At 43.6% G+C, this 14362-nt stretch overlaps 1 protein-coding gene across 1 annotated transcript in view; it reads left to right on the top strand.

The window, feature by feature from the left end:
* The first annotated feature begins 869 nt into the window (after positions 1-869).
* Positions 870-14362, top strand: part of LOC126245257 (RNA-binding protein 24-B-like) — a 375332-nt gene continuing 361839 nt past the window's right edge. The window contains exon 1 of the mRNA XM_049948300.1: positions 870-2378. Within this exon, the coding sequence (XP_049804257.1) occupies positions 2109-2378 (270 nt within the window). The 5' untranslated portion in view covers positions 870-2108. The remainder of the gene's footprint in view (positions 2379-14362) is intronic.

Below are 14362 nucleotides of genomic sequence, written 5' to 3'. Positions count from 1 at the left end.
ATTCAAATACTTCCAGAAACGACTTCCTGACACTTAAATCTATATTCAACGTTAACAAATTTCTCTTCTTCTGAAACGCTTTCCTTGCCATTGCCAGTCTACATTTGAATAACTTGCAAAATTGTTCATACATTCCTGGCCTCTCAAGTGTTTATAATACTGAAAGTATCCAGCAATTTTACGATGGAAAGCGCAGGATTAGCGGTCTAAGGCGCTGCAGTCATGGACTGGGCCCGGCGGAGGTTGGAGTACTCCCTCGGGCATGGGTGTGTGTGTTTGTCCTCAGGATAATTTAGGTTAAGTAGTGTGTAAGCTTAGAAACTGATGACCTTAGTAGTTAAGTCCCATAAGATTTCACACACATTTGAGCATACGATGGAAAACTACATTTCAGTTAATTGTGTTTTTGAGAATTTTAATGGGGGACGAAATTAAGAAAAGTTTTTTGTATTTCCGTTTCCGGAGTGTTAATGCTTATGAGAAATACGGGCATTTAATGTTATAACGATTTAATTGTAGCTTGCCTATAGAGGAGGATTAATTCAGGAAAGTATATGAATCTGTAGGCTTCTCCGTAACCTTGCTGAACTTATAGAGGCCCTGACGTAAGGTGACGAAAGTTTGGGCCCCTGCCTTATATTCAGGCCAACAGGGTACTTAATAAGGAGAGATAATACGCAGCGCGTCTCGCAGTACGGAGCAGCAGCGGCTGCGGCGCGGCCGTTCATCCGTTGGTAGCCCTGCGGGCCATGTGTCTGAGCAGTGCAGCGCGAAGCTGGGGGGAGCGCGTTATTGTGGCGCGCTGCCCCCCGCCGCCAATCACATTGTGCGTCACACCGGCCGCCGTGCGCCGCTACTCCCTGCGCCGAGCGCCCAGTCAGTCTACCGGCGCGGCCGCGAGAGGGACTATCTCTGTCTCTCGCTCAAGTTCTCTGGCCGCCGCAGCGATACAGCCGTAGAGCGCGAGCGCGCTCATTAGCGCCGGCCCTGACGCACTTATTTACGCTTCCGCGGCGCTCCAGAGGTGGCCCACCGCTTTCTCTCCCCCCCCCCCCCCGCCCCTCTACCGTTCTGCCGTTTCTTCGCGAGCGTTTCCCGTCACCGCGTCTTTTTCTCGCTTTGAACCGGCCGGATTTTAAATTTCGAACAGCTGCGAAGTGAGCAAGTTGCAGCCGCCGCCGCCGCTGACACGAGAGGTGGGAGCACAGGGAGGGGAAAGGGACGCACTAAATATAGAAGGCGGAGCTGTGCACGGGGCCAGACGGCAGCGCGCGCGCACGAGCTGGCTCAGGTCTCCGGGGATTCTAACTTAGTGCTCGCCTAGCGGCCCGGCAGTATAGTTTGTCAGTACGCTGCCGCCCAGTTACCTCTCGGGCGCGCTCGCCGCTGTCGGCGCAACAAAAAAGACGGACGGCCTAGACGGTGCCCCACCACTTCGTCGACTGCGACCACGTGTCTTCCGGTGACTGGGACAGCGGGGGAGTCCTCTAGTGGCACGGCAGTGTTCCCACCTCCGACACCGCCGCCGAACAACCTGTCGCCGGAGCAGCTGCGTCGCCGCATCGCGAAACAGCGAATACGGATGAGGAGGGGACATCGCGGCAGCGAAGTTGCAGCGTCGGTCAACGATTGCCAGGAGGAGAAATATACGCAGGAGAACGTTAGATCACCCATTCTAGAGCTTCGGAGTTTTGTATATATTCGACTCTTACAACGCACTAGTTCAGCGCAGTAGTAAGCAGCCTTCCGCCCTAGAGTAGGCAACGACGCCGACTCCAACAACGAGCTAGCGATAGCCGGAGGGCGACTTTAGACGACTCCTTTGTTGTAACATGATCCCAGCCTTCGGCCGGCGGTGAGCTATCAAACGCGCAACCATCTGCCGTGCTGCGCGCCCCCCTCGCCATTGGAGGGAAGGTGGTAGGGTGAGCTGGCAGAGAGGGAGGCGGCGGAAAGAGAGAGAGAGAGAGAGAGAGAAACGCAGCTGAGGCTGAGTCGTCAGTGTCGGCGGCCCGACCGAAGCAGCGCGAGCGCGAACAGGGGCGCACCGCCCGGCGTTTACTCGGCGGCACTCGGGTTCGAGACCGGCAGCCACAATTGAGGTCGCAATGCTGATGCCCGCGGGCGCGGAGGCCGTCCTCGGGGGCGACGCTGCGACGGCGGCGGACGGGCTGGCGGGCCTGGGGGCGGCGGCGGCGGCCGCTGCGGCCGCAGGCGTGCAGCAGAAGGACACCACGTGGACCAAGCTGTTCGTGGGTGGCCTGCCCTACCACACCACCGACAAATCGCTGCGGGAGCACTTCGCCGTCTACGGAGACATCGAGGAAGCCGTCGTCATCACCGACCGCCAGACTGGCAAGAGCAGAGGATACGGATTTGTGAGTACCGCACTCATTCACGCCGCTTCCCTACCACCTGCAATTTTTTTTCCGTGGATACGTCTATAACGCTTGAGAACTTCCATCTTCAGAACTGTTTCACAATAATTTCCGTTGCGCAGTCTTTCAGTAAGGTAGGGTGTCCATTTCATTTTTATTAAAAAACAGGACATTTTTAAAAAGAAAAAAACTGGCACAATTAAGGGAAAAAATGGGACACGAGCTTTATCGACAAAATTTAATGGACGTAAACTTCCTTTTCATCATGCACGTAGGTGATCCGAAACGACTTTTTACAATTATTCTCCTGCACTGTCATGGTGCTTTTCACTTTCATGTATTTGATGAAGAAGTGCGCCTTCTTTTTACATTTTAGCATAAAAATGAGCACATGATACCCAATTAAAACGTGTTTTGACAACGAGCAAGGCCTTCGCTGTTTCAGCATTTATTCTGCTTATTTCACTCATCACAGAGAGTTTATTAAGGAAAACACACGTATATTCTGCGTTTCTCCACTGCCAGTGATAAAAGGATACTCACTTTGTATATTGCTGTCAAAATTACACTTTCGTTTTGTCATGATGAAATTGTCATTGCATAGAAGATTGTCATGTATCCACTACAACGTCTTCATATTGCTTACCACAACGGAAACGGAAGTTCTTGCTATCTAAACCAACGAAACCAAACGGAAGTTGACATGAACCTATACTACGAACAGTGCAAAATATTAACATTAAATAAACAAACGTTGTAGTGTAAGTTGCGCAAGTGGCGCTTCCTAGCGTAAAAGTCTTTAGCCAAGCGAATTAACAAAAAACGGGATATTTGAACGTCGCGAAAAAAAATACTTATGGTAGAGCGGAGCATTTTGGAAAAAAATGAGATAGTTCCGGGAAAACAGGACGAATGGACACCGTAGGTTAGGAGCTATTTCAAATTTTCAATACCTTTGAGCAGAACAAAGATGGAAGTTTCTGTCGCTTGGTAAACAACATGTAGCTCGACTCTTCAACTCAACGAGGTCTTTCGATAGTGGAATATCGAAAGGAACACATTATTGTGGATTATATAGAGTCCAGTTACGTTACTAGATTACACAACTAAAAGGACATTACACTCATTACGTTCCTAATATATGATAAGGTAAATAGGTTAAGCTGTCAACATCCCCAAGACTAGTTTGAACGCCACAGACATTGTTTACAAGCATAACGTCTTTTTCGTCCGACTTTTGAACCGACTTACCTAGCCATTTATATTATAGATGAACCAACAGTTTATCATGGACGTCGAACCGTGGTGTATATTTCACATTAACAAACATTGCCAGAGTTTTTTATTTTTTAGGACATCATTGTATTCGCCGTTGACTGTAGAAATTATTTATTTCACTCTTGGAATTTCGGCCTTTGGGACATTTTCGAATGGTGTTGCAAAAGATTTTGCTTCAGCACATGTCAAAGACCGGATTTGCGATAGTGAAATAAATAATTTGTACAGTCAGCGGCAAATATGATCACCTTTAAAAAATATCTACGTGACTGAACCCCGACCATGAGAAGTTAATCAGTTGCCAGAGGTGAAAGAAGTGATTAGCAACATATAAATGCTAACACTGACCAGAATCTAACTCAAGATCTTTGGATACAATTATTTAAAATTAATCATGGTCGGTTGGTGAAAAAATTACTGGAGAAACGAAGTAATAGATTCGAAATGTCATTTTACCGTTCCTTGCAGTTGCGGATTACGCGATTTACCAACACTTGAGAATTTCCGTTTTGTTGTACCTATTATTAAAGAATTGAGATGTATCCTATAGAAATCAGAAGTTCCAGCACAACAAAGAGAAGCGAACTTGGGTATTATTGCCTCCTCCGTGTACACTTGCCATTTAATCCAGCGATTTTGCTTTGAACGGGCGGAGAACACATATAGTTTAACTAGTGTGTGAGCCGTACATACTCGTAAAATGTATTGGTTGATGTTGAAAGTGGAATTACTCAATACAGGGATGAACTTATTATTAAATTTCACAACATGTATGCCGGTTACGAAACTTTTTAATCACTGAATCTGCTTGAATGATATTGCTCTTAGAAATTTATCATTTTCCGGCTTCATATATTTACTTTTCGTGACCATTTTGTGTGTTCCTCTGCGACCATTTTATACGAATTCGAAAGAATTTGTGAAACAGGCTAGAGAATTTGCGGTGTTTCGTGTAATGTGGTACAAAAACCTCCCCTCTCTAAAACACACACAAACAGAACTAGGAACCCGTAACTAAGTCACCGTCTTATTGCAAACTGTTAGGAAATAAGACTACGTGGATACCGAAGACAACTGTCCAAAATATGTGAACATTTCTACCTAAAGGTGATTCAATAAGTTCCAAACATGTCACGGCGAAGAAAGAGTAAACTCAGAACAGGTATTAAAATTAGATTAGTTCACATTTGGTATCAGAATTTTATCAGTAGCTTTTCGCGCAACCTATTTCGATCAGAATTCCTGCCTGTTGCTTAAGCTTTGTCTCCGACATAAATTTTCAGTGATAGCGCATGCTTTATATTAGCCGATTGCTACTGAAGCATTATGAAAGCCAGAAATCAGCTGTAGTCTTCCGCATGTTCTTATCCAATAATTTCTAATACAGGTATAAAATGATTTCAGAACAGTCTCTGACGGTCTGGTCTTTGTAATGTACCTTCGTACAGCATAAACTAATGTTAATGTTTCATTTCATATCGTTTCGCAAAGGTACTATGATCGACCTGTTTCCTGTTTGAAGAGACATTTGTACATCTTTTGAATACATAAAGTATACATCCAACTCGTTGATTATGTTTAAGGGTGTTACATTACACTTTTGCAACCGGTCAGCCGTGTTTAACATTGTAACATTTCTACACAATACGTTGGCGTTCCTCCCCTCTCGTTGCTGTTTGAATTTGATGGCCAGGGCATGAGGTACCAAAATGGGCGACAGAAGCTACAATATCAGGACGGCTTAACATTCTCTAGCTATCTCAATAATGAAACCGCAGGACGATAACGGCATTGGTGGCCTGTTCTCGATGCACTCGCAGTAATGGTGTTTCCGATCGTGATAAAACCAACAGATTTGCCGTGTCTATACCCTACCCTATTCTTCGTACGAGAGAAAGACGTCGCATGGGCTGTACTTCTGCATGAGATTAATTCCTGCTATGTCGATCAAACACGTATATATTTGATTTGTTGTTTATGACATATATTTGATTTGTTATTTATGAGAGCGTCGCGTGTACGTTGTTGTCCCTGTAACTTCCATTTTGGAATTATGAAAGTGTCTTGCGCACAGTGCTGTATTTACCCAAAGAAGCTTAGCACAATGGTGGTGCGAAAGACTTCGGCGCTTTTTTTTTACTTGATTGTGATGTATTAAAGAGCATATACGTAGCCAACTCCATTTATGTTGGTACAGTGCTTCGTGTGACACTTCCACCTACCATACTTACGTTTCCTGCATCAGTTCTATTGTCATAGTTTCTCCGTGTAGGCCTCTTAGTTTCCAGTAGTACAGAATAATCCAATCAATGTAATGGCGCCAAGAAGCCTATTGGAAAGCGGAAGTGAATGCAGTAACGTTGTAAACAGAATTCGCGCTTTGTTGGACACATTGTGTTCTAAGTACCTGTTTCTTAAAACTTTGACGATGCTGAATTGTGTAGTTGAGTTTAAACTGGCGTTTCTGTCAACATTTACTCTTTTGTGTTATGTTGCATTTTGTATTCAGTATTTCAGCGTGGAGCGTCCACTTCAGCAAAAGTTCTCTTTAATGCAATCGTCTAGTAAGTAAAGTTTGCTCCCCATACTCCAACAGTGGTGGTTAGTCAGAATTTTTTAATCTAATCGTAATTGAACGCTTCATCTTTAATTTAGAATTTGACGTCCGGAATTTATCAGCTCTTCTAATTTCAGAGAGACGTTTCACGTTGATAGAATAATTCTGTACTGAGTTCTTCCTGATAATGCATCGAAAAGAACAGCACGCGGAGTGTTATTGAAGTCTTTGCTTTTTGTGATGTGAAAACAAGTCATGGACTGTGCGGCTGGTCCCGGCGGAGGTTCGAGTCCTCCCTCGGGCATGGGTGTGTGTGTTTGTCCTTAGGATAATTTAGGTTAAGTAGTGTGTAAGCTTAGGGACTGATGACCTTAGCAGTTAATTCCATAAGATTTCATACACATTTGAACATTTGATGTGAAAACAAATCTTAAATGTTACCGCTCGATAAAAATATTCTTATCTGCAGACCCTCTTCATACAGAATGATAAAGTCTGAAATGTATTTGCTGTAGCTACCTCTCCCGTTATCTGTACTGGTTCACCGAAAATGTAGCTCGAACATGGTAGGGTGCAGGAAATGGGAATATGCCAGTGCAATGAGCCATATCGTCAGACGCATGTGCATAATTTCTTTATTATGTCGAAATCAGTGACGTCACTGCCCAAACAATAACGTTTAATGTTTTGTGTACACGTAGCATGGTAGGTCTGAACACTTTTCTTACATGTTCTATAAATCAAGTTTACTTACATACATATAATTATGTGGTTGTTATGTACGAGGAGAGTTCAAAAAGCGAGTTACACATTATTACCTCTGGCCGAGTAACTTGTATTGAATGCTGCATTTCACATCAAATTAATACAGACACATGATACTATGTTTCAACATAGACACCAAATCTCTTCCAACAATGGTCGAAACATTCAACCAGTCTTTCCAAACAACGATGATGGAAATCCGCCCCGTTGTCACGGAGCCATTCGGCAAGTAGTATGCGACGTCCTCATCGTTAAAAAATCTCCTTCCAATCGGATGTTTTACCCGAAAAGATGGAAATCGCATGGTTCAAGACTTACCGATTGGCATCACTCAGCGTGTGTGCGACTGTGATCAAATTGTTGGCACCATTTCACTTCAACTGGTAAAAGTCCCTCCGTAGAATCGAAAACAGTGACTCGATAAACTGATCATTGGGTAAGGTAGATCGTTGTGGTTCATTCACTTTTCAGTGTTTCTTTTTCTTGAAGTCGTTGCATCGTTTGAAGGAAGCATAGCAACATTGCATTTCCAAGAATCAAAACTGCAGTGTAAAGTGAGTTAAATGTTATAAACACAATGTTGGTTGCTGGGTAATTTCCTTCAGCAACCTGTGGAATTTTATATTGCCCAGAAACGTGTGGCGTGTGTAAAACCCTTCACCACCTCATGGTAATTCGGCAAGAATTAACGACGAGAACTCGGTCCGTTGCTTGTCTTGCAAAATCCGCCGCCTCTCTCCCCAGCGTTGCAGCAGCTTCAGACTGGCGCCTGAAGATGCACGACAGAGATAGCGCACGTAGGATTGTACAGGGTGCTTCGCAAGTGCTTTGAAGATCCCTAGTGAAACCGAAAATACCATCGCAGTGGTCAGTTTAGAACAGAACTACAGTAGCGCAGGCTGCGATGTTGCTAAATTGTCTAGAGAACTGAGATTGAGATTGTTCGTCAGTGGAATGAACATTTGTTTGGAAATGCTCCGACTCCGAAAGACCCAGAGTAGGGGAGTTGTGTACTTTTCCCTTGCTTCAGTTTTTTGTATCAGTGCGTTTTTCCAGTAGTCCACACATTGCTTTTTATTCAACTTCATTCGTGGGAAAACTGTTACTACTGTTGAACGAATTTTTGGGGAACGTCAGTTTTATTGTTCTAGTACGAATTTAAATCAAAAGGAAGTAAATATATGGATCGTAATTACTGCTCAGGTAAAAATCATCTGGCCATGAGCTTATTCAACAGGCTGCCGAAGTAGCCCCATAGATTTATCGAGAATTTCTCGCGCAGCCCTTCGCGACTGGAAAAGATACCAAAAGCGAATTGCAAACCACGGGAAAGAAGGCCGCCGATATTGCTAAAAGTACAAAATGGCTCCGAGCGCTATTGGACTTTACATTTGAGGTCATCAGTCCCCTAGAACTTAGAACTACTTAAACCTAACGAACATACGGACATCACACATCCATGCCCGAGGCAGGATTTGAACCTGCGACTGTAGCAGTCGCGCGGTTCCGGACTGAAGCGCCTAGAACCGCTTGGCCACCGCGGCCGGCTGCTGCGAAGTACACTCGGCTACGCTCTTGCTAAGCCTTGAGGTATATATATATATATATATATATATTAGTCACCAGTTTCTCTTAGTAGACTAATTATATTGTCCAACATGTTGTCGGCCACAAATCTACCAGCATACTAACCGTTGCTCACCACCCCTGTACTCCATACATGTTAAGCAATAACCAGTCCATTTGAGATTCGAGGAAAACCTCACTTAGTTGTACGTACTGCGAATCAAATTCTCGTCAATGACTAAAGTTGTAGTAGACACTGTTTCAGACTCCCCCGCAAGTGAGATTTGTCAGATTACAGGAAGAACTCTATGCGAGTTTTAATTGTATCACAACTATGTAGCTGTATATAAAGATGATATACCTAAGAAGAGTGATTGTTTTCATTTCTCAGCGATATTCCCGGAATGATTTCGAGGATCTGCTTACCACCAGAATAACAGCGATGCAAAGTTAGTTGCGATCTTAGGGTCTGTAGGGCAGATGAGATGCAATCGTGTCGTACGTTCAGATATTCTAAAAGTCCTTTGTGCTGTCCAGTTGACGTACTCACCACAGAAGCGAAACCAGGTCATGCTAAAAGTCCCTTCTCTGCCCTCAAATGTAGAGGAAGCAAGTGTTGTTATGCTGTTCTTTGTAAATATATGAAACTGAACTTGCAGATAGCTGAAGATGTCTGTTGGAGACTCACTGTGACCCACCGACCCACCACGAATGAACCCTCTGCTCACTGTGTTGCGGATGATGCAAGTCATATGTCGGTGGAAGTAAGGCTGGGTAGTAATGAACAGTGATCAGCGTACACACCTGTTCTCCATAAGGGATAAAGTAGTGTCAATCCACCGAGGAGCAGAACATTGCCCAGTTATGCGTGGTTTGTTTGCTTTCGATTAGTGTACGGTATTTCAGTGTCCATGTAGTTCTATATGTCACATATTACACGAACATCGTTTATAGTGTTTTCTTTGAGCCGCCTTCTCTTGACCAAATGATGGACCTCCTTTCTTCACCGACAAAGAGGCATATGTGCTAAAAGTTCAAAATTCGTATAACGTCTGAACCTGACAATGAGGCATATGTGCTAAAAGTTTAAAATTCGTGTAACGTCTGAAAAACGTTACTAGGACAGAGGTTAACTTACTTTCGCTTTGATTTTAGTAAGCAGTCATCTAGTCAGATTTTCCTGATTTTTCAGTGGAGCCACCGCTAAAGTAATTGTACTTCCAAAACTTAAAAAGTGTGGGCTGTGTTATTATTTTCAGATGTACAACAGTTATAAATGCGACATGCGGCTCAAAATGGATTATTAAGGGCTCATTTTTTTAATGTCTCCTTTTATCTGCGGATGAACTATCTAGAACATAAAAAAAGTATCGCCAAGTCGAGTAGCCCAGCTTGCAAGAAATTGCCCATCATTGTGCGTGGTTATACGCAGAACAAGAAAAAAGTATGTGCTGTGTGTGCGCGCTTTTTTTCGTCTAGGAAAAAAGTCACATCTTGGGGTGTCGCGAAATTTTGAAACGTTCTTTGGTGTAGCACAAAGAAAAAGATTGAGAAAAGCGGTTCTAGATAATGAAGTTTTCTGGCAGTTTCGTGTTAACCTTTAGCCCCAGGGGTCTGAAGGAATGTTACTGCTTTGAGATTCAAAACTTCACAAACGATGAAATAGCTGCTATTTGCCTGGTTTCATGCTTCAAATCGAAGCAAAAACACTGCTTCCAGGTCACGTCGTCGTTATTGCAACTAAATAAGTTCGAGGTTCGTCATACAACTCAACCTTCTGATGTCCTCTAAGAGAGTTACTGTTATCATTGCAACTAAATAAGTTCGAGGTTCGTCATACAACTCAACCTTGTGATGTCCTCTAAAAGAGTTGCTGTTATCATGTGCTCATGTGCCTGTAGTAGTCTGAGCGACTACCAGCCATTACTTCAAACGTTTGTTGATAAGCGTTTCACGGCTAGAACGACGAGTGTGATGTTACTGATGTTATCAACGGCGAGCACTCTGGGTAGAAACACTACCTCTTACGAAAGTGAGGGCTAGACGTACTGTCGTTTAGCACTCTCCTCAAGGGACATTCTAAGCCACTCCGAACCTGATACTGTTCGGAATGCCTATTACTGGACAGAAAGAAAGACTTCTGCCTTGAATTATCCATTTACTGGTCCTCTCTGAGGGGAAATAAGAGTACTATCTGCCTCTTGTTTCTTCCGGCAGTAAGTAGCAGTCAGCCACGAACTTGATACGAAGCAGTGTAATATACAAATTTTAGTATGATAACACCATGTGTCGTTACTTTTTAGGTAAGATAATCTTTGTAAAATGTCGACTCTTCTTTTTACTCAAGAGAATACAAGGAAGCTGTAGCGATAGGCGCTTATTTTGGCACAGAGAAGCGGAATGATAAGAAATCTGCTTTACATCATTCCACCCAGTTCGAGACTTTATCAGATATGCATGACAGTACTGCCTACCCGAGATGTACTCACACTGTGAAGGAGGCGGATTAGCATTCACGCTTACTCATCCTGATTCAGGTGTTGTGTCGTTAGGGTGAATCGCATCAGGAGGGTAGCGATATCTTTCTTCTAGCAAGATAGTCTGATTCCGGTCTCCACGTTCATTGAAGTGACTTAGTATCCAAGTTTGTAACACCATTGCCGCAGACAGATTTTTAATTAACCGACAAGCTGGATCTCAAGAGAAAGTGTTTTCAGTTTATGCTTCGAAGTTATTTATTATTCGTTAGATAGTTGAGGAAGTGCACCATTTTGCAGATTCCTTTCATATGTTAACTCCTGTCTTTAACATTGTCGTAAGCATCTACTTTCAGCATTGTTGTGAAATGTCCGGATAAATTGATGTCGCTTCGTCGGTGTATTTTTCTGGCTCACTGTTGCCACATGTCCTTTCCCCTGGATGAAACCTAACTGTCTTGCTTCTGTTGTCTTGCTTCTGTTTCATTACTGCCATCTGTATACGTCATAGCAACATTTGCAAGATGTCACTTCTGTTATATCAGTCTAGTGAGGCACTTCGAAAGCACTGATCTTTCCCTACATCTACATCTATACACTACAAGCCGTCTTATGGTGTATGGCAGGGAATACTTCTGATCCCCTTCCTCTTCTCTGTTCCATTCGCAAACAATGCGTGTGAAGGAAGACTGTCGATGAACCTCCGTACGAACTCTTTATTTCTCTTGATTATCTAGCCATGGTCACTTCGTAAGACCTATGTGTGAACAAATATGTTGTCTGACTCTTCTCGGAACATACACTTCAGGGTTGCATCAGTTAATTTCTCCGTGATACACAACGCCTCTTGCAGCGTCTGCCATTCTACTCGTATTTGTTGAGCATATCCGTAACGCTCTCTCGCTTACTTACCGATCTTGTCACGAACTTCTCGCTAGTCGTTGTATCTCCTCCATCTCTTATACTAATGCTACCTGGTAAGGGTCCCAGACTAATGGACAGTATTCAAGAACGGGTCGAACAAGTGTTGCGGAAGCAACTTCTTTCGTGAATGATTTACCTTTCCGTTAGATTCTTCCAATGAATATCAGTGTAGAATGTGCTATTCTTAAAATTAGTTTTATGTGTGGTTGCTACTGTTTCCAAAGACGCACAGCCAGTAGCGTAATCGTACAGTGATGGTTCTTTTCGCCTATTTATACGCAATACGTTACATTTATTTACATTCAGCATTAACTGTCAGCCCCCTTACATCTACATCTACATGACTACTCTGCAATTCACATTTAAGTGCTTGGCAGAGGGTTCATCGAACCACAATCATACTGTCTCTACCATTCCACTCCCGAACAGCGCGCGGGAAAAACGAACACCTAAACCTTTTTGTTCGAGCTCTGATTTCTCTTATTTTATTTTGGTGATCATTTCTACCTATGTAGGTTGGGCTCAACAAAATATTTTCGCATTCGGAAGAGAAAGTTGGTGACTGAAATTGCGTAAATAGATCTCGCCGCGACGAAAAACGTCTTTGCTTTAATGACTTCCATCCCAATTCGCGTATCATATGTGCCACACTCTCTCCCCTATTACGCGATAATACAAAACGAGCTGCCCTTTTTTGGACCCTTTCGATGTCCTCCGTCAATCCCACCTGGTAAGGATCCCACACCGCGCAGCAATATTCTAACAGAGGACGAACGAGTGTAGTGTAAGCTGTCTCTTTAGTGGACTTGTTACATCTTCTAAGTGTCCTGCCAATGAAACGCAACCTTTGGCTCGCCTTCCCCACAATATTATTTATGTGGCCTTTCCAACTGAAGTTGTTCGTAATTTTAACACCCAGGTACTTAGTTGAATTGACAGCCTTGAGAATTGTACTATTTATCGAGTAATCGAATTCCAACGGATTTCTTTTGGAACTCATGTGGATCACCTCACACTTTTCGTTATTTAGCGTCAACTGCCACCTGCCACACCATACAGCAATCTTTCCTAAATTGCTTTGCAACTGATACTGGTCTTCGGATGACCTTACTAGACGGTAAATTACAGCATCATCTGCGAACAACCTAAGAGAACTGCTCACATTATCACCCAGGTCATTTATATAGATCAGGAACAGCAGAGATCCCAGCACGCTTCCCTGGGGTACACCTGATATCATTTCAGTTTTACTCGATGGTTTGCCGTCTATTACTACGAACTGCGACCTTCCTGACAGGAAATCACGAATCCAGTCGCACAACTGAGACGATACCCCATAGGCCCGCAACTTGATTAGAAGTCACTTGTGACGAACGGTGTCAAAAGCTTTCCGGAAATCTGGAAATACGGAATCAATTTGAGATCCCCTGTCGATAGCGGCCATTACTTCGTGCGAATAAAGAGCTAACTGCTTTGCACAAGAACGATGCTTTCTGAAGCCATGCTAATTACGTATCAATAGATCGTTCGCTTCGAGGTGATACATAATGTTTGAATACAGTATATGTTCCAAAACCCTACTGCAAACCGACGTCAATGATATAGGTCTGTAGTTCGATGGATTACTCCTACTACCCTTCTTAAACACTGGTGCGACCTGCGCAATTTTCCAATCTGTATGTACAGATCTATCGGTGAGCGAGCGGTTGTATATGATTGCTAAGTAGGGAGCTATTGTATCAGCGTAATCTGAAAGGAACCTAATCGGTATACAATCTGGATCTGAAGACTTGCCCGTATCAAGCGATTAGAGTTGCTTCGCAACCTCTAAGGTAAGATCCCCCACACCAATCATCGATCCTCCGCAGTTCTTCATGCGTTTCACTACAACATTATGGCTTTGGAACGTTCTTATTGACAACAGCATACTCTGCGAATAGTTTCACGGGATCCCCACGTTCTCCACTAGACCACTTATATGTATTGTAAATAGTAACTGCCCCGTATCATTTCTTTGTGGTACACATGAAATTGCCTTTACGTGTTGATCATGTTACGTTACGAGCGACGTGATGAGTTGTATCTGCTAGTAAGTCTTAGTCCAGTCACAAATCGTGTCCACTAGTCGGTAAGCTCGTATGTTTTTCAGTAAACGCAGTGCCGGTTTAAGACCCAGACGTCACAAGCCACCGTTTCTAAAGCCAATCTGAGAAGGGCACCAAAGGCCCTGTAAGACTCTTCTATACCGCGTGTATCACAGGTAGTATCGGCTGTTTGGTACATAATAATGAAGCAAGAGTCCATGGCAACTGAATACCACCAGGAGTCTGGCTGTGCCCCACCGAGGCCTACATCATGAAATACACTTATTATTATGCGACGCAATATAGAAAAGTTTTTGAGATGAAACACTGATA

The sequence above is a fragment of the Schistocerca nitens genome, chromosome 1 (genome assembly GCF_023898315.1).
Source record: "Schistocerca nitens isolate TAMUIC-IGC-003100 chromosome 1, iqSchNite1.1, whole genome shotgun sequence".
NCBI classification, from domain to species: domain Eukaryota; kingdom Metazoa; phylum Arthropoda; class Insecta; order Orthoptera; family Acrididae; genus Schistocerca; species Schistocerca nitens.
This window is presented reverse-complemented; position numbering and strand designations above follow the sequence as displayed.